General features: G+C 44.7%; 1 protein-coding gene across 1 annotated transcript in view; it reads right to left on the reverse strand.

Moving 5' to 3' along the window:
* Positions 1-23,070, reverse strand: part of LOC104667948 (myocardin) — a 95,507-nt gene that overhangs the window by 12,134 nt on the left and 60,303 nt on the right. Inside the window, 5 exon segments of the mRNA XM_030923667.1 lie at positions 5,669-5,739; positions 5,742-5,821; positions 6,974-7,266; positions 12,171-12,296; positions 15,240-15,415. Coding sequence (XP_030779527.1) covers positions 5,669-5,739; positions 5,742-5,821; positions 6,974-7,266; positions 12,171-12,296; positions 15,240-15,415 — 746 coding nt within the window.

Below are 23,070 nucleotides of genomic sequence, written 5' to 3' on the forward strand. Positions count from 1 at the left end.
GAACTGGTTAGGTAAATGATGGTGTATGCAAATGATGGGACACTACGGATCCAGTAAAGCTGATGCTATCAATATTTGCTGACATTGGATGATTCATTGCTTGTGGTATAGTAATAAGTGAACAAAGTTTGCATTGATTGTATTTTTCTAAAAATTATATAAACAAGGTATGGATATATATACACATATATATTTAAAGCTATAGTTGCATATGAAATTATCCAGATAAAAATATGCTAAAATGTTAACAACGGTTCTCCTTATCTGCAAGTTCCAAATATTTCACATAAATATGTTACTTTTGTAATTAAAACAGGAAACATATTAAATACCTAAATTTCAATAATTTCACAAAACAGAAGGCTATAGGCAAATATTCTGATATTATAGGAAATTCTGATACCTGTAGGAAAAGATTGCTCGAGAAAAATATTGAAAACAAAATTTAAAACTTCTGTAAGTCAAGAAACTACAAAGCTCAATACAAATAGCTACCTTGGAAAAACTAATGGCAACACAAATAATAAAGTGTTAAAAAGCTCAATGTATCAAGTGTGCTAATTGATTAAAAAGAAGATTGATACCCAGTATAAAAATGGGCAAGGGATATATGATCCAGCTTTTCAGAAACAAAATAAAATTTAAAATACGGACAGTAATGTATGTATATCATCATTAGTAATCCAAGAAATGCAAATCAAAAGAATATATATATATTTGTATTTATTAAATTGGCAAAGGAATAAGAAGACTTTGTGTTAGTTAAGTAGGAGCAAAAATTAAACAAAACTATTTTTTTTTTTGAGGCAGAGTATTGCTCTTTTGGTCAGGCTGGAGTGCAGTGGCACAGTCTCAGCTCACTCCAACCTCCACCTCCCGGGTTCAAGCAATTCTTCTGCCTCAGCCTCCCAAGTAGCTGGGATTACAGGCGCGCACCACCACACCAGGCTAATTTTTGTATTTTAAGTAGAGACGGGGTTTCACCATGTTGGCCAGGCTAATCTGGAACTCCTGACCTTAGACGATCCACTCACCTCAGCCTCCCAAAGTGCTGGGATTACAGGCGTGAGCCACAGCGCCCCACCCCAAATTACAACATTTTTGAAAAGCTCTTTACTACATTGCTATTCAAAGTATGGCCCTTAGACAAACAGCATCAGCATCGCCTGCGAGCTAGTTGGAAATGCAGAATCTTGGGCCCCTCCGCAAACCTGAATCAGAATCTGCATGCTACAAGAGCCAGGGTGATTCAGTTCACACATGAATGCTTGAGAAGGGCTGCTTCTGGGAACAGACTGACACAAACGTTCAGGGCAGAAATTTTACAATATATATCAAAAACTTTAGACAATATTAATATATTTAATTCAGGAATTTTATTCTAGCCTGAGGAAATAATCAGAGAAACTAATAAATGTAGGCACAAAGGTCACTGAAATCATATATATATATATATATACACACACACATATATATAGCACTTGGAATAGTGCCTGGCAAATGGTTGTGCAACATAGTTTTACTAATATTATTACATTAATTCACGTATATATATATAGGTTTTGAGACAGAGTCTCACTCTGTCACCCAGGCTGGAGTGCAGTGGCACGATCTCAGCTCCCTGCAACCTCCGCCTCCTGGGTTCAAGCAATTCCCCTGCCTCAGCTCCTGAGTAGCTGGGATTACAGGTGCGCACTACCACACCCGGCTAATTGTGTGTATTTTTAGTAGAGATGGGGTTTCACCATGTTGGCCCAAGCTGGTTTTGAACACCTGACCTCAAGTGATCTGCCCACCTTGGCCTCCCAAACTGCTAGGATTACAGGTGTGAGCCACTGCGCCCGGACTGAATTCACAGTTTGAATAGCCAAAATCTGGTAGCTAGTTAAGTGTCCAGCAGTGGAATGTTAACTAGGTGGTGAAGTGATATGCTCCTGTTAAAAATAAAAAATTTATTGGATATTAACAGTTATGAAAAATGTTCGTGATGTATTAAGAAGCATGCCAGTAATTTATGTACACGTAATTTTTTTCAAGACAATTATTTTAAAACAAAATGTTTATATGCATTTTAAACCTAGAAGGAAATATAATCTACTTTCTGTGAGTCTTAATTATTATTATTATTATTTTTTGAAACGGAGTCTTGCTCTGTCGCCCAGGCTGGAGTGCAGTGGCCGGATCCCAGCTCACTGCAAGCTCCGCCTCCCGGGTTTACACCATTTCTCCTGCCTCAGCCTCCTGAGTAGCTGGGACTACAGGCGCCTGCCACCTCACCTGGCTAGTTTTTTTTTTTGGTATGTTTTTTAGTAGAGACAGGGTTTTACCGTGTTAGCCAGGATGGTCTCGATCTCCTGACCTTGTGATCCGCCCGTCTCGGCCTTCCAAAGTGTTGGGATTACAGGCTTGAGCCACCGCCCCCGGCCTTATTTTTTAAAATACTGTTGACTTTTCTACACACTATCATATTTTGACAGTCAATATATGTTACTTTATAATCAGCTAAAAGTTATCAGAAAGGATTGAATTAACTTACATTAGCAATTATTTAGTTATTCACCCTACAGTCTTGCTGGAATTGTTTTATCATTATCTTTTAGATTTGCTGGTTTGAAAAAGTACAAAATGGCATCTCATTATTGTTTTAATTTTGAATTACTTAAAATTGATGAGTTCTACATTTATTTTAGAATCTGTCTTGGCACTGAATAATTTAACTACATTATTAAATAATGCGGTTCATATTCTAAAATAAAATGAATACGGTTGAGTTTAATTTACCTTAAACTTCAGAATATTACACTGTATGGGCTTGTTCAGGACAAAGGTTGTATACACCTTTTTCCTACATTCACTGGTGTTTTAATCATTAATAACTTTTAAAACTATTATGGAAAAATTGAAACATACACAAAAGTAGATAGAAAAGTCTAATGAACCCTATCAACTCATCAACAAACTTCAACAATTATCACTCACGTCCAATCTTGTTTATTTTATACTCCAACCCACTTCTCCTACCTTTCCTGAACTATTTTGAAGCAAATCATATAAATTTGGTCTTTAGCTCTAAAAGATAAGTACTCTTAAAAAAACCAAAGATACAATAACATTATCACACCTTAAAATATGAATCATTATTTCTTAACATCAATAAGATATTCTCCCAGTTTTTTAAACTTTCAGTCTCTCTCTCTCTCTGTCTCTCTGGTATGCTCTCTCTCTCTCTCCAGTTTTTTTTTTTTTTTCTTTTTTTTTTTTTTTTTGAGACGGAGTCTCGCTCTGTCACCAGGTTGGAGTGTAGTGGCATGATCTTGGCTCACTGCAACCTCCGCCTCCCGGGTTCACGCCATTCTCCTGCCTCAGCCTCCCAAGTAGCTGGGACTACAGGTGCCCGCCACCACGCCCTGCTAATTTTTGTATTTTTAGTAGAGATGGGGTTTCAACATGTTGGTCAGGCTGGTCTTGATCTCTTGACTTCATGATCTGCCTACCTTGGCCTCCCAAAGTGCTGGGATTATAGGCATGAGTCACTGCGCCTGGCCAATTTTATTTTTTAATAGGATGCAAAAAATTATCCACATACTGTCATATATAACCATGAACTTTTCAAAAAGAAATCAAAGACTTTTCTGTCAGTGTTCTTTTCCTTTTATGTAGCAAAACGTGAAAATTGCTTGCAAATGTCACCTCATTATATGACTTTTCTGATTACTATTTGGGGGGTCACCTTCATCCATTCCTCTTATTTCTTCCTTTCCCCAATTGTGGTTGCATCATATGTCTCCTTCATTCCTCTTCTCCCCTTCCTTCTCACTCTTTCCATTTTGTTCTTTGTCAGTCACATTCACCCTTCTAGGTTCAATGCTCCACACATTACACATGATTCTGAAATTTCTTTTCCCACCCCTGACAACACACCCTGGCTAATTCTTACTGATGGAAATGGATGCCTTTTCTCTCGGTTGTCCTGCTGGTACCTGAGACTTGACTTTCCCAAACTGAATGAACTTGCCACTGTCCCTTCATATCAACTCTTCATTCTACTCTCCCTCTTTCTGTCATTGATGTCACTCTCCCAGGACTCAGATGGCACCTCTCCCCATACACACAGTGAGTGGTCAAGTCCAGCCACGTTCTCTCCTGCCCATCCCTCTCTTTCCACTCCTCTCTCATACAATAGCAAAGCCCTTGAAATAAGTTACTTAGCTTCAATCCTCAGTTCTGTCATTCATAAGCTGGTTAAACTGTCTATCATTTGACCTTTTATGATTCTGTTTTTTTTTTTTTTTTTTTTTTTTTTAGATGGAGTCTCGCTCTCACCCAGGCTGGAGTGCAGTGGTGTGATCTCCGCTCACTGCAAGCTCCACCTCCCAGGTTCACGCCATTCTCCTGCCTCAGCCTCCCGAGTAGCTGGGACCACAGGTGCCCGCCACCATGCCCAGCTAATTTTTTTTTTGTATTTTTGGTAGAGACAGGGTTTCTCCTTGTTAGCCAGGATGGTCTCGATCTCCTGACTTCGTGATCCGCCCGCCTCGGCCTCCCAAAGTGCTGGGATTACAGGCATGAGCCACTGCGCCCGGCTCCATGATTCTGGTTTTATTTTCACTTTTTAAACTGGGGAGACAAAACTTATCTTGCAGGGTGAAAATTAAAGCAAATCTACACAGAATAAATGATGGATGGCTTATATTAAAAAATACAAATTGGTAGGGGCTGAGCAGGGTGGCTCATGCCTGTAATCCCAGGACTTTGTGAGGCCAAGGCAGGTGGATCACCTGAGGTCAGGAGTTCGAGACCAGCCTGGCCAACTTGGTGAAACCCTATCTCTGCTAAAAACACAAAAATTAGCCAGGTGTGGTGGTAGGCGCCTGTAGTCCCAGCTACTAGGGAAGCCGAGGCAGAAGAATTGCTTGAACCTGAGAGGCAGAGCTTGCAGTGAGCCGAGATTGTGCCACTGCACTCCAGCTTGGATGACAGAGCGAGACTCCATCTCAAAAACAAAAAAAAAAAGAAAAATTGATAGGCACCATCGTCATCATGATCATCATCTCTTCACACCTATACTAATTATCATAACTCTCACCAGCCAATGATTCTGAGCATGTGTATCTAGAGGGATCCACCTGCCTCAGCCTCCCAAAAGTGGGTTTTGAGGGGTCTGACAGATGGCACTATCATATCTGGATCACGTTTCTCTGTGACTAAGGCATCTCCTGTCTTACTGGTCTCCTGTCTTACTCTTATCTAGAAATAGCCTACTTAAAAATTATTTTTTTTACTATGGTAAAATAAACATAACATTTGTCTTTTCCCTCTATCTCAAATGCTCTTGCCCTTCCACCATCTGCCCTTTTACCATGGGGTGGCATTCGCCAGATACTGGTGCCATGTCCTTGGACTTCTCAGCCCTAGAACTGTGAGAAATAAATTCCTTTTCTTCACAAATTTCCCAGTTTCCCATATCCTGTTACGGCTGCGTAAAATGGGCTAGTCAACTGGGGTGTTCAACCACAGCAGGATAAATTCTGTCACCTCCTTCAGCGTTTCCTGTAGTCCTCTTCCCCTCCCACTCTCTTACTCCAGATACCAGTTGGTCATGGTGCTGTTAACAACATACTGTTGTATTTGTTTAAAAAAAGAAAGCAACTCATGTCAAATCCTATACCTTCAGATCATCCAGGTTAGGCGGGAGTGGGCCGGGTTTGAAAGAGGAGACACCAGTTTGTCCAGAAAACTGTTCTTGACAGGAGACAAGGGGGTATTGCTCAGTGGCGTTGAAGAAGAGTTTGGATTTCTGACCATCTGTTCATTTGGTTCTCTAAAAGACAAACAAAGAGGCACGTCAGGTACAATCAAATATTGGTGGTATAACTTGCGTTTAGATCGGATCCCAAAGTGATTGCCTGCAAGGGTCAGGCACGTAATAAACCAGCAGAAGAGAGCAGGGTGAGGAAAAACAACAGGGCCGGCTAGATGGCAAGTGGTGTGTGACATCTGAACTTTGTTTAGGGAGATAAGAGGGAGTGGTGGGGACTGTGGCACACGAGAGAGGACACATCCACCTGTGATTCAGCTGATGCTCTGTCCTGGGGAGGCCAAACACACCTGGTGAAGCTTGGTTGTGTTTAGTCCTTGGCATAATTGCTAGCATAGTCTGAGGATGACAGGAGGAATCCATATCTCAACTTTACATGTGGGGATATTGACAATTTAAAAGGTGACGTAGCAATGTGGTCACAGAACCTGGGCCCAAGAGTCAGTCTTTGAGGGTGTCTCTCCGCTGCCCAGCGATGTTCTTTCCAAAAGCAGAAGTGCATCGGAATTGCTCATAATTCCAATATCACATTCTTAGACATTTCACAGTCCAATTTGAAAGTGCTAATCCTTTCCTTTTCCCCAAAGGGGCCTCTTACTAAGGGCACTGATTTACAGTAGTCCACCCGTTATTGGCGGTTTCACTTTATAAGATTTCAGTTACCTGAGGTCAACTGTGGTTCAAAAATAGACGTGTACAGTACAATAAGTTATTTTGAGAGAGAAACCACCACATCCACATAGTTTTTATTGCAGTATCTTGCTATAATTGTTCTATATTGTTGCTAGCTGTTATTGTTAATCTCTCACTGTGCCTAATTTATAAATGAAACCTTATCATAGATATGTATGCCTGAGAAAAATATAGTATACGTAGAGTTCAGTACTATCTGAGGTTTTAGGTATCCACTGAGGGTTTGGAATCCATCTGCAGATAAAGAGGGCCCTGGATTCACTTCCTCCCAGTCTTATGGCTCTGAAAAGGTGTGCACAGTTTCTAAATTGAATCACCTTCCAAACATACTGGATGAGGAAATGGTGCAATACAGGACTTGCTAGGCCCCATGGTGCTGGCCCCATGTACATCACATAGATATTAACAGACGCCATTCTCAACCTCTGCCTACAGCCACCCTCCCAGGCTTGCCGGACTTACTTAAGCTGAGCTTGGTGCATCCCTGGGTAGCTGAATCGGTGCTGCTGCTGCTGCTGCTGCTGCTGCTGCTGCTGCTGCTGCTGCTGCTGCTGCTGCTGCTGGCTGAGGATTTGGAGTTGCAGAAACAGCTGCTGTTGCTGTAGCAGCCGAGCGTAGGCTGAGTCCATCGGTGGAGGGGACTTCTCTGCCTTCTGGTCTGGGGGAATGTACTGGTGATATTTCAGCTTCTTCACCTTTGGCTTGGGGTCCTTGGGCTTTTTGTGGCGGTTCTTGCTGTCACCCAAGGATTTGGACTGCAAAGAGCGTGAGGAAATGGCAAGTGCTTTAGGCCATGACTGAGAATGACTTTGCATCACGGACACATCGTGAGGCAGTTTTGTCTGATGGCCATTCTTGAATCTCAGAAATACGATATAGCAAAGGCATGATGTACAAAGAGCTCCTAGAACACTAACGTTGCGAATGAACAAATTCACTGCAAATGTATCACACTGGAAGGACACTCCTTAGACAGGGAAAGTTGAATCTTAGAAGCAGCTCCAGAATTCTTCCTTTCTGGAGTACAGCAAAATGTAATCCTGTCTTTCAATGAGTGCATTCTCCTAACCTAAAACCAACTGATGGCCTAACAAAGGCTGCCTTCTGATCTTGAGACTATTTGTAGAAAGTTCTTTCGTGGCTGGGCGCGATGGCTCACACCGGTAATGCCAACACTTTGGGAGGATGAGGTGGGTGGATCACTTGAGGTCATGAGTTAAAGACCAGCTGACCAACATAGTGAAACCCCATCTCTACTAAAAATACAAAAATTAGCCGGGCGCGGTGGCGGATGCCTGTAATCCCAGCTACTCGGGAAACTGAGGCAGGAGAATTGCTTGAACCCGGGAGGCAGAGGTTGCAGTGAGATGAGATCGCGCCACTACACCCCAGCCTGGGCAACAAGAGCGAAACTCCATCTCAAAACAAAACAACAACAACAACAAAAGAATGTTCATATGCATATGGGCAGTCACCTTTAGTTAAACACTTAATAAGTTGACTTATTAAGTACATAAACTTAGATGAAACTAAGATTTTCTTTGAAAGTCTAGAATGTGGTTATTTGTTGCTTTGGACTGAAAGTAAGATAAACCCTGCCTATCTGCCTGCTTAACACCCTCTCGCCTGCATGCCAAATACCGATGAAAGATCAGGAAGTAACACCTTTTGAAATAAGGATACTTTACTTATTATGGGAAGGGTTATCCACCTACTGGAACACTTCCCAGAGTTGGAACCCAAAGCATGTATTGCAGGATTCAGACACACTGAATCAGAAAGTTAAGGGTATAGTCTTGGAAGATAAGACAAATGTTTGAAAGTGGTACAATCACTTAACTTTAATACATCTCAGTTTCCTCATCTGCAAGTTGGAGAAAATATTCTTTACTTTTTCTCTCACTAATCAGTATAAAGACTATAAAAGATAATATTGAAATAATAACAGGTAGTCAATGAACAGGTAATTGTGTCTATAACCTGCTCCTGAAATAAAAGACTTCTGTATTTAGGAAAGAATGGGTCCATCCTGTTATCAGGTTTTAAAAAAGTAATTTTTTTTAAACCTGGGCGCAGTGGCTCACGCCTGTAATCCCAGCACTTTGGGAGGTGGAGGTGAGTGGATCACTTGAGGTCATGAGTTCAAGACTAGCCTGGTCAACATGGTGAAACCCTATCTCTGGTAAAAACAGAAAAAATTAGCTGGGCATGGTGGTGGATGCCTGTAGGTCTCAGCTACTTGGGAGGCTGAGGCAGGAGAATAGCTTGAACCCAGGAGGTGGAGGTTGCAGTAAGCCGAGATTGCGCCACTACGCTCCAGGCTGGGCGACAGAGCAAGACTCCCCCTCAAAAAAAAAAAAAAAGGAATTTTCAAACCCTGACTTTATTACAGAAGGTTGAAATGAAGAACATGGATGTCATGACCGCAAGTGATCAAGGATTTGGGGGAACATTGGAAGAAAAGTGTGTTACCACCGGTGTCCAGAAGAGGGGGCTCCTGAACAGCTGGCAGGCATATTCTGACTTGGCAGCGTCTCCACTTTAACCACAAACTACACATCTGAATGTGACCTTACCCAAAGGAGCTTACAACTCGCTTGGACTCAGCGCAGTGCACCCCCAAAGGCTCTTTTGTTTTCCAAAGAGACTTCTTCCTGGTGACTAATGAATAGTGAGCACAAGTATTTCTGTGTGTTTGGTGGCTCCGTTTCTCCCTGCTTACTAATCGATTAGCATTCTAGTTAATTAATCAGTCTTCTGTCCTTGGAGAGTTTCTGCAGGGCTCCCGAAACCAGCTCTGCCCTGGCTTGCTCCAGATCAGCTGCTGTTGTCGCCTCATTCTGGGGCTTGCCTTGTCTGGGGAGGATGGGAGCTGCAGCCCTGGCAGGGTCCCGCAGCTAAGACGGGGGTCCGGGAGCTTTTTTTCTCCGTGTTGCCTTAGCACATTCCAGAAGGTACTGAAATCGGATCATTTACCCTGGATAGTGTGGGGTAAAGGCTATTACTACTATGCTGTTTTTGAGCCCAGGGGATACTAAGGTTGTGTGTGTTTGTTGACCAAGCAGAAAAAAATGATGGCTCTTCTACAACCAGCCTGACGGGACCAGCTGGGTGTCTGTAAGAATCGCCCTTTTCATTGAAAGTGATCTGTTCATCTCCTGGGCTTCTATCATACTTTCTACTACAGTGAGGTTGAAGGCTTTGCTAATTGTTTTGTTTTGTTTTGTTTTGAGACAGAGTCTCGCTCTGTCCACCAGGTTAGAGTGCAGTGATTACGATCTCGGGTCACTGCCACTACCGCCTCCCGGGTTCAAGCCATTCGACTCTCCTGCCTCAGCCTCCCGAATAGCTGGGACTACAGGCACGCACCACCACGTCTGGCTAATTTTTGCTTTTTTGGTAGAGACGAGGTTTCACCATGTTGGCCAGGCTGGTCTCGAACTCATGACCTCAGGTGATCCGCCCACCTCGGCCTCCCAAAGTGCTGGGATTACAGGCGTGAGCCACCGTGCCGCGCTGCTAATTTGAATTATGCAAAATTTAAATACTGTGATAGAAATGTGAATAACATTTCTCTTTATACTCAGCTTTAGAAATAATGGGACTCATCTCCTCCTCCTTCCCCTGCAATGAACAAAATGCATTGATAGTCACATAATTTCAAATCTGTTGAGCTGAGTGGATTTTCAGATGGGTTTAAGCTCTTGTGGTTCAGTGGGGGAGACTTACTGAGAAACTGAAGTGTCTATCATCCATTAGACCATAAAACTATTACTATATCATTGATTTTTACTTCAATTTACAATCTTTTTTAAATCTCATAAGAGTCATTTTAACATTCATTAAGTGGTGGCACTTGAGCTGAGAAAACGTGTTCCCAAATCAGTTAGAAGTTATTTGGGAGAGGCCAGGCATGGTGGCTTATGCCTCTAATCCCAGCACTTTGGGAGGCCGAGGCAGGCCGATCACCTAAGGCCAGGAGTTCAAGACCAGCCTGACCAACATGGAGAAACCCTGTCTTTACTAAAAATACAAAATTAGCCAGGCATGGTGGTGCACACCTGTAATCCCAGCTACTGGGGAGGCTGAGGCAGGAGAATCACTTGAACCCGGGAGGTGGAGGTTGCAATGAGCCGAGATCACACCATTGCACTCCAGCCTGGGCAACAAGAGTGAAACTCCGTCTCAAAAGAAAAAAAAAAAGTTATTTGGGATAAAACATTATGAAGAAGGCCACATGATTACCAGGCATCCAGTTAAATGAAGAGAGAGCAGCCTGTGTACTGTGAGATACGACGCTGGTGTTTATAGAAGCACAATTCGCAAGTACAAAGATATGGACCCAACTTAAGTGCCCATCAACTAACAAGTGGATAAAGAAAATGTAGTACATATACAACATGTAATGCTACTCAGCCATAAGAAGGAATGAAATAATGTCTTTTGCAACAATTTGGATGGAGCTGCAGGCCATTATTCTAAGTGAAGTAACTCAGGAATGGAAAACCAAATATCATGTGTTCTCACTTATAAGCGGGAGCTAAGCTATGAGGATGCAGAGGCATAAGATTATGTAATGGAATCTGGGGATTGGGAGAAGATTGGGAGTGGGGTGAGAGATTAAAGATTACATATTGCCTACAGTGTACACTGCTCAGGTGATGGGTGCACTAAAATCTCAAAAATCACCACTAAAGGGCCGGGCGTGGTGGCTCACACCTGTAATCCCCACACTTTGGGAGGCTGAGGCGGGTGGATCACGAGGTCAGGAGTTGGAGACCATCCTGGCTAACATGGTGAAACCCCATCTCTACTAAAAATACAAAAAATTAGCTGGGTGTGGTGGCTGGCATCTGTAGTCCCAGATACTCGGGAGACCGAGGCAGGAGAATCACTTGAACCTGGGAGGCAGAGGTTGCAGTGAGCTAAGATTGGCCACTGTATTCCAGCCTGGGCGACAGAGAGAAACTCTGTCTCAAAAAAAAAAAAAAAAAAAAAAAAAAAAAGAAAGAAAGAAAAGAAAAGAAAAAAAGAGAAATCACTACTAAAGAACTTATCCATGTAACCAAAAACCACCTGCACCCCCAAAACTATTGAAATAAAAATAAAAATTAACAAAAAGATAATGCTGAGAAAACTAAACATTTGCTATAATGAGTCTAGCTACCTGCCTACTGTGAATGAAACCCCGTGTTTATTTCCATCGGAAGACTGGCCTGAATGATGTAAATGTTACTTTATGCAAGCTTTTCAGGGATACTTCCCTTGCATAAAATTCAACTGCTGTATACCTATTTTATGAAACTTCCAAATCCTGCCTTACAATCAGTTGTGTCTACCTCAAGGGTGAGCTTATGAAATCTTTTACGTCGGAAACACGCTGGCTGAGCTGTGATCCCAAAGAAAATCCAAACCCACAGCCTTCTCCACGGCAGAGGTGGCCTCTGCTGTGCTGCATGGATAATGAAATCTTGGTCCATATACACTAGTGACCCATTTCCCATCTCCTGTTTGGTGACCCTCCCAGTGAGCCGAACCTCTGCATGGGTCCTCCGTGTAACTCTCCTCGCGTTGTCAGACCTAACTCAGAAAGCTCTGCTCCAAGTTGGCTCCGCGAGCCGAGCGTTCAGGCGGGGCTCCGAGGCTGGTGCGACCATACCTTTACAGCAGCATGCACGGCTATGGGGGTGCTGGGGGGGCCAAGCCCCTGCTTCCCCGCATCTGACTGGTGGCTGGGCTGTGAGGCTGAGTCATTTCTGTCATTTTCTGAGCCAGAAGCAAGATCCTGAAATCCAAATGTTACCGATATTAGGATGATACAGGAGTAAGTTGTGTGACACAGAAATGTCAGAGTCCATGTACATACACCTCTGCTGCTTTCATCCTAGCTTCTTACCTGAGTAAACATCAGCCTACTTTCCCAGGGGGAGGAGTCACATATATACATGTGTGTATATATGTATATGTGTGTGTATATATATACATATGTGTGTGTATATATATGTGTGTGTGTGTGTGTATATATATATATGCTTGTCATCCAGCTGAGAACACTTTTGAGAGAGAAAGGGAATCATTCTAAGTAATGATTCCAAAGACAGGTATAAAACTGGTCTGTTCTAGGCAAACTGGGACATCTGGTCTTGCTGTGTGAGCATTCCACCTGTCTGTGACAAGGTCCACCTGTCTTCATAATGCAACTGAAAAAGAAAGCAGCAGGGAAGAGTGGGTGTAGGAATGTGGAGGAAAAGTAGGACAACGAACAAGGTAGAGGAAAAGAATGTTAGCAGAAAAAGGGAAAGTGTGTGTGTGCAAGTGTGTACAAATGTGTGTGTATGTCCAAGTGTGTGAGTGTGTACATGTGCATGCATGTGTGCATGTGCATGCATGCTTCTGTGCATGTGTGTGCATACATGTGTGCACATGTTAGGTATATACGTGCGTATATATGTGCACATGTGTGTCTCGTGTGTGTGCACATGTGTGAATACATGCGTGCACACAGGCATGTATATGTACATGTGGTTTTGTGTGTATACATATGTGAGTGTGTGTGTGTGTACGTATGCATGTGTATAAAGACATAAGAAACCTTTATCAGAGGCAGAGTCTGTAAAGGGAAAAGTTATTTCCTCTTTCTCTCCTACATTCTTCTGTTTCAACTCTGACAAAAAGGAGCCAGGGCTGCCCATGATCTCTCCATGCAGGGGTTAGGAATGAGCTTTGCAGTTCTTCCCTGAGCCCTGCCTGGCACCTGTCAAAGGCCTGAAGGATTCTTTTCTCTTGGAGCCTCAGTGTCCTCATCTGTCAAACATGAATGCCAGGAGAAATGATATACAATGACTTTTGCATCTTGCCTGGCATTGTTCGGTGCTTGTTCTCTTCTTTCCCTCTCCTAAGGTGAAGCAGAAAAGAACTTGCCTTTTCCTCAAACCATTCTTAAATCAGAAGCTGAGGAATTTACTGTCAGAATAATGTGTACAAATGATCTGATACACCGTTTGATGTTATCAAAGAAATTTGGCTGCAAAGACCAACTGTGGCATGCAGGGGAAGGAAAAATGCTTTGATTATAAACTCTTGCACAATAAACACACGAATAACTCAGCTCAGCTTTCCATGCCTCCCTTTTTTCCTCCCATTTCACTTTTTCTCCTTTGGCAGCATTAGGTTTGCTCTGATGGGGTGAAGACAGGCATGGCGATAAACAGTAACTGGCATGGTTTTGGGAAACGAGGCACTGAATGATAATTATTTTAACTGTCCCTAATATCTGTATGGTACTTTTCAGTGCGAAAAAAACAAAAACAAAAACAAAAAAAACAGCTTTCAAATCTATCTAATTTCAGTTCATTGCACAATTTATATGAGGCCAGGAGGGGTAAATGCTTCCTAAAGAGAAGGGACTGAGGGTCTGAAGGACTCTCCGGATAGAGGCAGAATTGGAAGAGCTCACATCTGGCTTCCACACTTACGCATCTCCTTCCCCTCATATGTGGACGCCAGCAGGCATTTCTCTTGGGGCTCTGTGAATACCCTCTGGCTGGATTTCCCCAGCGTGGCTGGCACTCTGCTGTATTTCTAGAGCCCACCCAGTTGCTCGGCCTCATAGAGTTTTAGTTCCTCCTCTGTCAAATCCACCTCGATGATACCTACTTGGAGAGGTCTCTGATTTCAAATAAGGAAATTTTGCGAAGCACTTGGCACTGCCCCTGGCCCAGAATGAGCATTTAATATGTGGCCGGAGCTGTTGTTCATAATCACCATTATTCTTTTTTTTTTTTTCCTTTGAGACGGAGTTTCTCTCTCGTGGTCCAGGCTGGAGTGCCGTGGCATGATCTTGGCTCACTGCAACCTCCGTCTCCCGGGGTCAAATGATTCTCCTGCCTCAGCCTCCTGAGTAGCTGGGATTACAGGCGTGTGCCACCACACCTGGCTAATTTTTGTATTTTTAGTAGAGATGGGGTTTCACCATGTTGGCCAGGCTGGTCTCGATCTCCTGACCTCAGGTGATCCGCTCACCTCGGCCTCCCAAAGTGCTGAGATTACAGGCGTGAGCCACTGCGCCCAGCCCATAATCATCATTATTCTTTATAAATGTGCTTTAAGAGTATTCTGAATACACGTTCCTTATGCTCAAGGGTTTGTAGCTTTGTCCAGAAAGAGGTGAATGTTATGGTTGGGTTGGGGCTGAATTTTGCAGCAGCTTGCTAGGTAAGCTGAATACCCTCTAAGAGTAGAATACCTGCTAAGAGTAGAAGCAACGTGGGCCTCCCTGCCTTGGAGAGAGCCAACGTTTCCTTCTCTGCACTCCCCAGAGCCCTGTAGCGAGTCCTCAGGGCACAGAGAGATGGTGAACTTTGAATCAGTCCTGCCCTGGCACTTTCTAGCTGGGAGATTGTTGGCGAGTCATCCAATATCACTGAGCCTTAGTTACTTTGTCCATAAAAATGGAGATAAAAGGTATCTGCTTGGCGGAGCAGATGCTTTAATGGATAAGTTAAAGGATGTAGTACTGGAGGTTCTCTTTCAGTGTTTTCTGGAGCTTTTGTTACCCCACACAGAGGCCTGTGCTGAACAGAGTGAGAAGAGGCATCAAAATGCTGTGGCAGCCAGGGACATCTCCGGGTTCTTTAAGCAAAACCAGCTGTAACCGATTTTAACACTGTGAAACGATAATACATTGAGATGCTGTTTTACTTTCTTCTTTTTTTTTTTTTTTTCTTACCTGGTTTGTCCCCAGAGAACCTGTCGAAGGGGTCTCTGAGGCTTTATCGTCTGGCGGGGATCCCGCTGAGTTTTGAGGGTCTTCACTTCGAGTCTGATCTGGAGAAAGCCCATCACTGCTGCTGTCCTCTTCAAAAGCAAAAGCATCCGTGGATTTGGAGAAACTCACCTGGTTACCTGAGGGGGTGAAATCCAGGAACTCAGTTAGTGGCTTAGGAGAGTCAAACAGCTTTTTTAGAAATGCTTCGATGTCTCACTTCTATTAAAAATACACCTCTCTCTCTCCAGTTGGTTTTAAGTTTAGGTAAGCGTGAAGCTATACTTTAAATTATTGTGTTTATAAAAAAGTGGTTTGTTTGGCGTGTAGGAAAGACTTGCTCTATCAGAGGTCTGTCATCATTTGTTAAACTTTATTTTCAGGTATCTGCATTTCTTCCCGTTTTCTATGGGAACCCATATGTTTTTGAAACTGGGGAAGGCAAAGGAAAGAAAAGGGAATGCTGGGTGCAGAATGAGGCCAGAGGAAAACGTGGTAGGAGCATGCGCCCGTGTCCCGTGGGTTTTACGATGAGAAATGGAATCGAGATGACAGCCTGCCATTTGCATCATCTTCAAACATAAAGCGGGGCACACGGCACACAATGTTTAGCAAACTTTGTTCATAAGGATAAGCTAGGACAGCTACTGAGTTTAAATTCCTAAATGTCAGAATTAGCTAATGTCACCACTGTGTCCCGAAGAGCCATTCAACGAGTGCATGACTGTTTACAAAAGCCATAAATGTGTCTCAGAAACTTCAGCTTGATCCTTATTTTTCATTATTTGGAATTTCTTTGTATTCCTCATATCTTTGTGTCTATTTTGGAACTCCTCAATGGCTCACGCAAGCAGAGACTCTTCCTCAGGCAGCCTGCATGGTTTTGCTAAGGGAACAGAAAAATTGGTGTGGGAGAGGGGTTATCGCACCAGATGGGACTAGAATGACATCCTTATATGTCCCTTACATTTTTATTTGCCACATTTCATCTGGTTTATTATCCAGCTGCACAGTACACAATGTGCTGAAGCCGCATAGCTCTCCTGACCCGATTCCAGGGACTGCTCTGCTAAAGGAATTTAGGTATTATCAGGAAGTTTTCCAGCCCGATATTCTGCAATCACACCGACAAGAACTTTTGACTCTTGTCTTGTGCAGATAAGAGAAAGGAGCTCTTACTGCAGGGATTGGAAAGGCAACGAGGAGCTAGAAGTAATGGAACAAATGTGGCTTTGGGCTTGTCATCGCCACCACTGCTGGCATCTGTCACAGGCCCTCTCACAGGCATTCAAGTGTCACATCAGGAAGGAGGCCATGCAAGGACAGGGCAGGGGAAAACTCCAGTCACAGGCCCGGGGCGGCCCACTAACTGGGAGGGGTTTGAGGCTGAGCATTTCTGCTCCATGGGTTATTTATAAAAGTCATTATTGCTTTTCCATGAATATAAAAGTCATACATGTTCATCATAGAAATTCATACCTTAGAAAAATGCTGAATGTGGCTGGGCACAGTGGCTCACGCCTGTAATCCCAGCACTTTGGGAGGCCAAGGCAGGTGGATCCTGAGGTCAGGAATTTGAGACCAGCCTGGCCAACGCAGTGAAACCCTGTCTGTACTAAAAATAGAAAAATTAGCCAGGCGTGGTGACAGGCACCTGTAATCCTAGCTACTCGGGAGGCTGAGGCAGGAGAATTGCTTGAACCCTGGAGGCAGAGTTTGCAGTGAGCTGAGATCACGCCACTGCACTCCAGCCTGGGTGACAGAGCAAGACCCTGTCTCAAAAAAAAAAAAAAAAAAAAAAAAGCAGGGGATGATGTGTATTACTGAGGGCCAGGTAGGCAGGCAGTGGGTAGGTGGGTGGGTGGGGATAGGGGGTTAAACGTTCCACATTCCAGAAGTCACTGTATTTTCTTAGGATTCACATGGCACGTGCCCTGGACCAGTGCCATTCACATTGTCAGAGACCCTGCATGTGACTTCGTTAGACTCTCAGGGCAGCCAGTCTTCTCTGCCCAGCGGGACCCTCTGTCTGAGAGCTTCGTCATCTTACCTCCTCTGCCCACTTCCTTCAGTCTAAATCCATGTGGATCTTCTCTGATCTGATACTTCTCGTGACAAAGACCCCTCCTGTCTCCACACAGGGTATCATATCCCAGGTGTGTACAAATTAGAGGAAATTAACCAAATTGCAACATTTTCTACATATTCTAACATGTGGGTAGAAATGTTAAGAGAAGGGAGAGAGGGGTTTCTCCTCTTATCCTCCCCAAACCCAGCTTTCATTGTTTTGAGTGGAGAGAGAGCAAATAATAACAATAGCAGCTGGATGAGTAGTTCACCTAGCAGTGGCAGCAATAGCAAAAACAGCCAACTTTGTTAGACTTCCTAATAGTTCAGGAAGGGAGCACGTTTTCTCATTTCTTTTTCTTTCTTTTTTTTTTTTTTTTTTTTGAGACAGAGTCTTGCTCTGTCACCCAGGCTGGAGTGCAATGGCGTGATCTCAACTCACTGAAACCTCCACCTTCCAGGTTTAAGTGATTCTCTGGCCTCAGCCTCCTAAGTAGCTGGGACTACAGGCATGTGCCACCACACCCAGCTCATTTGTGTATTTTTAGTGGAGACGGGGTTTCACCATGTTGGCCGGGCTGGTCTTGAACTCCTGACCTCAAGTGACCCACCCACCTCGGCCTCCTAAAGTGCTGGGATTACAGGTGTGAGCCACTGCACCCAGACTTCTCGTTTCTTTTTAATAAACGAACACATTGTAAGGTCTGCTCCACCCAGTTATTTTGGGACTGAACTAGGACAGCAGTGCCATTTTTGGAGTCTCAGACTCACCTGGCAGAGGGGGTGGCAGAATTAGTCATCCTTCCTGGAAGTCAGCAGGTGAAGCCATTGTGTGGTTTACGGAACATCATCAGCCTGCCCGGTTGATTGGGGGCAGTAGGTAGGGCAGGGGTAGCATAGAAAATGACCAACATCTCTACTTTTTTTTTTTTTTTGAGATGCAGTCTCGCTCTGTTGCCCAGGTTGGAGTGCAGTGGCACAATCTCGACTCACTGCAACCTCCTCCTCCCGGGTTCAAGCAATTCTCCTGTCTCAACCTCTCAAGTAGCTGGGACTACAGGCGCGTGCCACCATATCCAGTGAATTTTTTGTATTTTAAGTAAAGACAGCATTTCACCGTGTTAGCCAGGATGGTTTTGATCTCCTGACCTTGTGATCCACCTGCCGCAGCCTCCCAAAGTGCTGGGATTACAGGTTGAGCCACTGCGCCTGGCCTACTCTGTATACATGATAAGTTGAACCTTATCAACCTGTGAGCTGGTTCACTCCACTGCAACGGGAGCTATTTTAACTCATGGACAGACTACCTCCTAACATCCTGGAAGAGGATTCCGGAGACTAAGGGTGTCTCTGGAATTCCACAAAATAGCTGAATTTTTGAGATCTGAGGGACTGACTGTGACATCTTGCTTTTCCGGAACGAAGAAGGCAGGAGATTCTGGGAAGGGAGAGTCCCAATGAATTTTATTTGGACTTGCCTTAGTAAAGGGGTGGAAAGACTGTTGGAGCCCTGAAGTTACCACCAGTGAATCAGCCCTTTCCACTCTGACACCTGGCATTTGGTGACCTCAGGTCAAAGCACCAAAATGATGTGCAAAAGTCTAGAAGTTGAGTATCTGGGATAAAGGTACAGGTAATCAATCCCCCCTTCCCCAGGGCTGGACAGAGCATTCCTAAGCTATTGCGTTTAACTCCAGCCTTCCCATTTTAAGAGGAGTAGAGACAAGCTGAGGTGTGATCAGATGAGATATGGCTAAGAGAAGAGACAGAAAACCATGAGAAAGGAGATCCTTGTATCTCGATGGGACACAATCAGAGAATCTGTCACGGGCCAGACTGCCTGGTGAGTGCTAGTGGTGGTTACAGGGAGGAGAGAGCGATGCGAAGTTGTCCAAGAAGCCTCCTGGAGGAGGTGGGATTGAATGGAGCCTGAAGTGACTGTCAGCGGTGGACAGGACAGCAGAAAGGGAGAGGGGCGCGTCTGACAATGAAAGGACGGGGCGTGTGGATGAGAAATGATAGAGTGGCCATTAGCAGAGTTGGGTTGGGGAGGATGACAAAGAAGTGCTTTCAGCTGGGGGAGAGGGCTATTTTAGGAGCCAACCCCTGGAGAGACATTGCTTGTAGGAGACAATTGGGGGTACGTAGGGCAGGGGTAGCACAGGAGAGACATTCCCATGCTTAAGTCAATGAAATGAGGAAACCATGAGTGCATGGAACTACATCCCAAGGACAGCTTTACACCTGCGTAAACAACCAGGAGGAGTGCCACGGCCCCAAATATGACTCCTCTCCGGTATCTAAAAAGCACGATGTGCCAGGTTAGAACACTCTGACAGCCACACTGAGGACCACTGGTCGCTGTCCAGGCCACAAGACCCCACCATGGGGGCCCCTGTCCATCACCACTCCTTCAGGGTTACTAGTGGCTGGTTTAGATTTGCCACTGCCAGGGCAGAAGATGAGGGCAAGGGCAGGGAGCCCACACACAGCTATAGACTTGACTCAGTCGCTGTCTATGGGAAAAACCTTAGCAGCGGAGAGGTTCCTGTAAGTACATGGCAGTGGCTTCCTTTGGGCATGAACGCCACCTATGGTGTTCAGTGTGGTCCACAAGGCCCTGGGTTCTGGAGTCAGACGCATTTGAATTTGCTTTTTGGTTCTACCATTTCAGGGATAGCGTGACTGTTGGCAAGTTATTCGACCTCTCTGAGCCTCAGTTTCCCCATCTATAAAATGGAAATCATCATCATAGCTAGCTCTCAGGGTTTCGAGGATTAGGTAACAACATATGGAAAGCACTGGGCCCAGTTCCTGACGTGTAAGTGATGAATAATTTCTTGCGGTTATTGTTGCTATTGTTTTTGGTAGGAGTATCTGTTTGTCTCAAGTATAACATCGTCAAGAAATAAACAGACCACCCGGGAGGCAGTTTATCCTCTGGTCAGCTTGGCAAAGGTCAGCACAACTCCAGAACCAGAAAAACTGGTTGGTCCTGAGAGGTTCACGCTGGGAAAGCAAAGGCGGACCTTCCTCAGAGTAGGAGGAGTGTGGGTGGAAAGGTTGGCATGCCACTCCCTCTCCTTCCTGTTCAGGCCAAGCCCATGCAGAGAGGGACAAAGGTCACCTTATCTGACTGCCTCTGGAACGACCAAGTCTACTGGCTCCGTGGTGTGACCCTGGGCCTCCGCTCCAATCTCCCCCAGCATGAGACTGGCTGGGAGCTGATGGAGAGCAGTGTGCTGGCTATTGTCCCTGCAGACGCATCAGGGGTGTGATGACAAGGACCTGCTTTGGGAAGCCCTGACATCATCCTCTGGCTATGCTCGCAGGGCTGGCTCTGGGCACTGGCCCCTTGGGGATCTTGGGCCGGTGACTCGGAGCCTTCTCTCTCCCTCTTGGAAGTGATCAGATGAATGAGTCAGTTGTACTTTCTTTGCATAAACATTTAAAATGCCAAGATTAAAGCAAGATAATTGGAGTCCTAGTTACCTTTCTGTGAGGACCCACACCAAGGGCAGGAAATCATGAAGTGAAACGTGAAAATGTACCTCCTTCCTTATCAACCTGTGAGCTGGTTCACTCCACTGCAATGGGAGCTATTTTAACTCGTGGACAGACTACCTCCTAACATCCTGGAAGAGACTGAAGCAAAATTTGCTTCCCCAGGGAGAAAGTCGTACACAGAAACGTAGCTATTGTTTCAGTGTTAGCTGTTGCCTAAAGATATTTGTATAGATTTAGCATGTCATAGTCTACAGATCTATTGGACTATCTAACCAAAGTCAGAACTCACCGCTCTTGAAGGGGAGCAGATGCCTTTATTATGGAAATGGCATAATAGGTAGATGTTTGAATGAATAATTTTTTTTACTCAGATCCCTGGCACTTTAGAAATTAGCCTTACGTACTTTTTTTTTTTTTTTTGAGATGGAGTTTCACTCTTGTCGCCCAAACTGGAGTGCAATGGCGTGATCTTGGCTCACTGCACCCTCCACCTCCCAGGTTCAAGTGACTCTCTTGCCTCAGCCTCCCGAGTAGCTAGGATTACAGATGCCTGTCACCACGCCCAGCTAATTTTGTATTTTAAGTAGAGACGGGGTTTCTCCATGTTGGTCAGGTTGGTCTCGAACTCCTGACCCCAGGTGATCACCCCCACCCCCGGCCCTCGGCTTCCCAAAGTGCTGGGATTGCAGGCATGAGCCACCACGCCTGGCCTTTTTTTTTCTTTTTTTGAGAGATAGGGTCTCACTCTGTCACTCAGGCTGGAGTGCAGTGGTTTGATCATAGCTTACTGCAGCCTCAAATTCCTGGGTTCAAGTGATCCTCCTGCCTCAGCCTCCCAAGTAACTAGGACTACAGGCATGCACCATCACGCCTGGCTAATTTTTAAAGTTTTTGTAAAGATGAAGTCTCACTATGCTGCCCAGGATGATCTTCATGTCTTTTGATACACCTGATCCTAGGGCCACACAGGTCAGGAAAAGCAGTTAACCTGTGTAAATACTTGTCCTGCATTTTTCTTGAGATGAATCCTCTAGGGACAAAAAATAGCATCAGGCAAGGCGGGCAGATCACGAGGTCAGGAGTTCAAGACCAGCATGGCCAATATGGTGAAACCCCATCTCTACTAAAAATACAAAAATTAGCTGGGTGTGGTGCCTCGCGCCTGTAATCCCAGCTACTTGGGAGGCTGAGACAGGAGAATTGTTTGAACCCAGGAGGCGGAGGTTGCAGTGAGAGGAGATCGCGCCATTGCACTCCAGCCTGGGCGACAACAGCGAAACTCCATCTCAGAAAAAAAGTGCTTTATCCTGTCTCCCTTTTCTCTTTTATAGGATCCTCCTCAGCCCCTCCCAGAGCCTCAAGCTGCCCTCAGATTTCTAGAGGCATCTCCTCAACTTCGGCTCCCCCTTGGGCATGCCCTGCCCACCTCTCAGTGATGCCTGAGATGACTTCCATGGAGGCAAAGCCCTTACTTCACCGGGCGGCAGAGGCAGACTCCAGGCACTGCTTTTCCCTCTCCGCGCTCATCCTTTCCTCCCGCCACTCCCACACGCCCCAGTGCTCCCAGCTCCCCGATTCTCTTGCCCTCCTCTTTCCCAGAACCATCCTCAGCAAAGTATTTGTCATGTATGCCTTAATGTGTTTCTTTACCCCAAGGGTCGTTAGCTCTTTGGAGATTATTTCTCATGATGGAGTGATAGATTTTGTTCATGAGAAAGTTATGCCAAAGCAAAGTTTCCTTTTCTATGCCAAAGCAAACAGCCCTACCATCTCACTCAGGGCCACGGTTATCATCTAGCTGCCTTCAAAATGAATGATCAGAGAAGGTGAAGACTTCTGGCTTCCCTGAAGAATGACTAGATTCTTAGTGAATAGGAAGGTTTTGTTATGAAGTCTAAGCATGGGTCACATTGGTGAGCAGTGACTATTGTTGGATCTTTTATAAATGTAAGTGATAGAAATGGGTAGCTTCTGGACCAGCCCTGGAGGATCAGAATTATTGCTTTCTACATATAAGGGTCATTGTGGTAAAAAGAACAAATTTAGCTTTGACAATGGGTCTATATATTCTAAATCACGGGTTCTTTTTTAAAAAAGCCTGGCTGGGCATGGTGGTTCACAGCTGTAATCCCAGCACTGGGAGGCTTAGGTGGGCGGATCATCTGAGGTGGGGAGTTCGAGACAAGCCTGACCCACGTGGAGAAACCCTGCCTCTACTAAA

Source organism: Rhinopithecus roxellana, chromosome 19, assembly GCF_007565055.1.
Source record: "Rhinopithecus roxellana isolate Shanxi Qingling chromosome 19, ASM756505v1, whole genome shotgun sequence".
Classification (NCBI taxonomy): Eukaryota; Metazoa; Chordata; class Mammalia; order Primates; family Cercopithecidae; genus Rhinopithecus; species Rhinopithecus roxellana.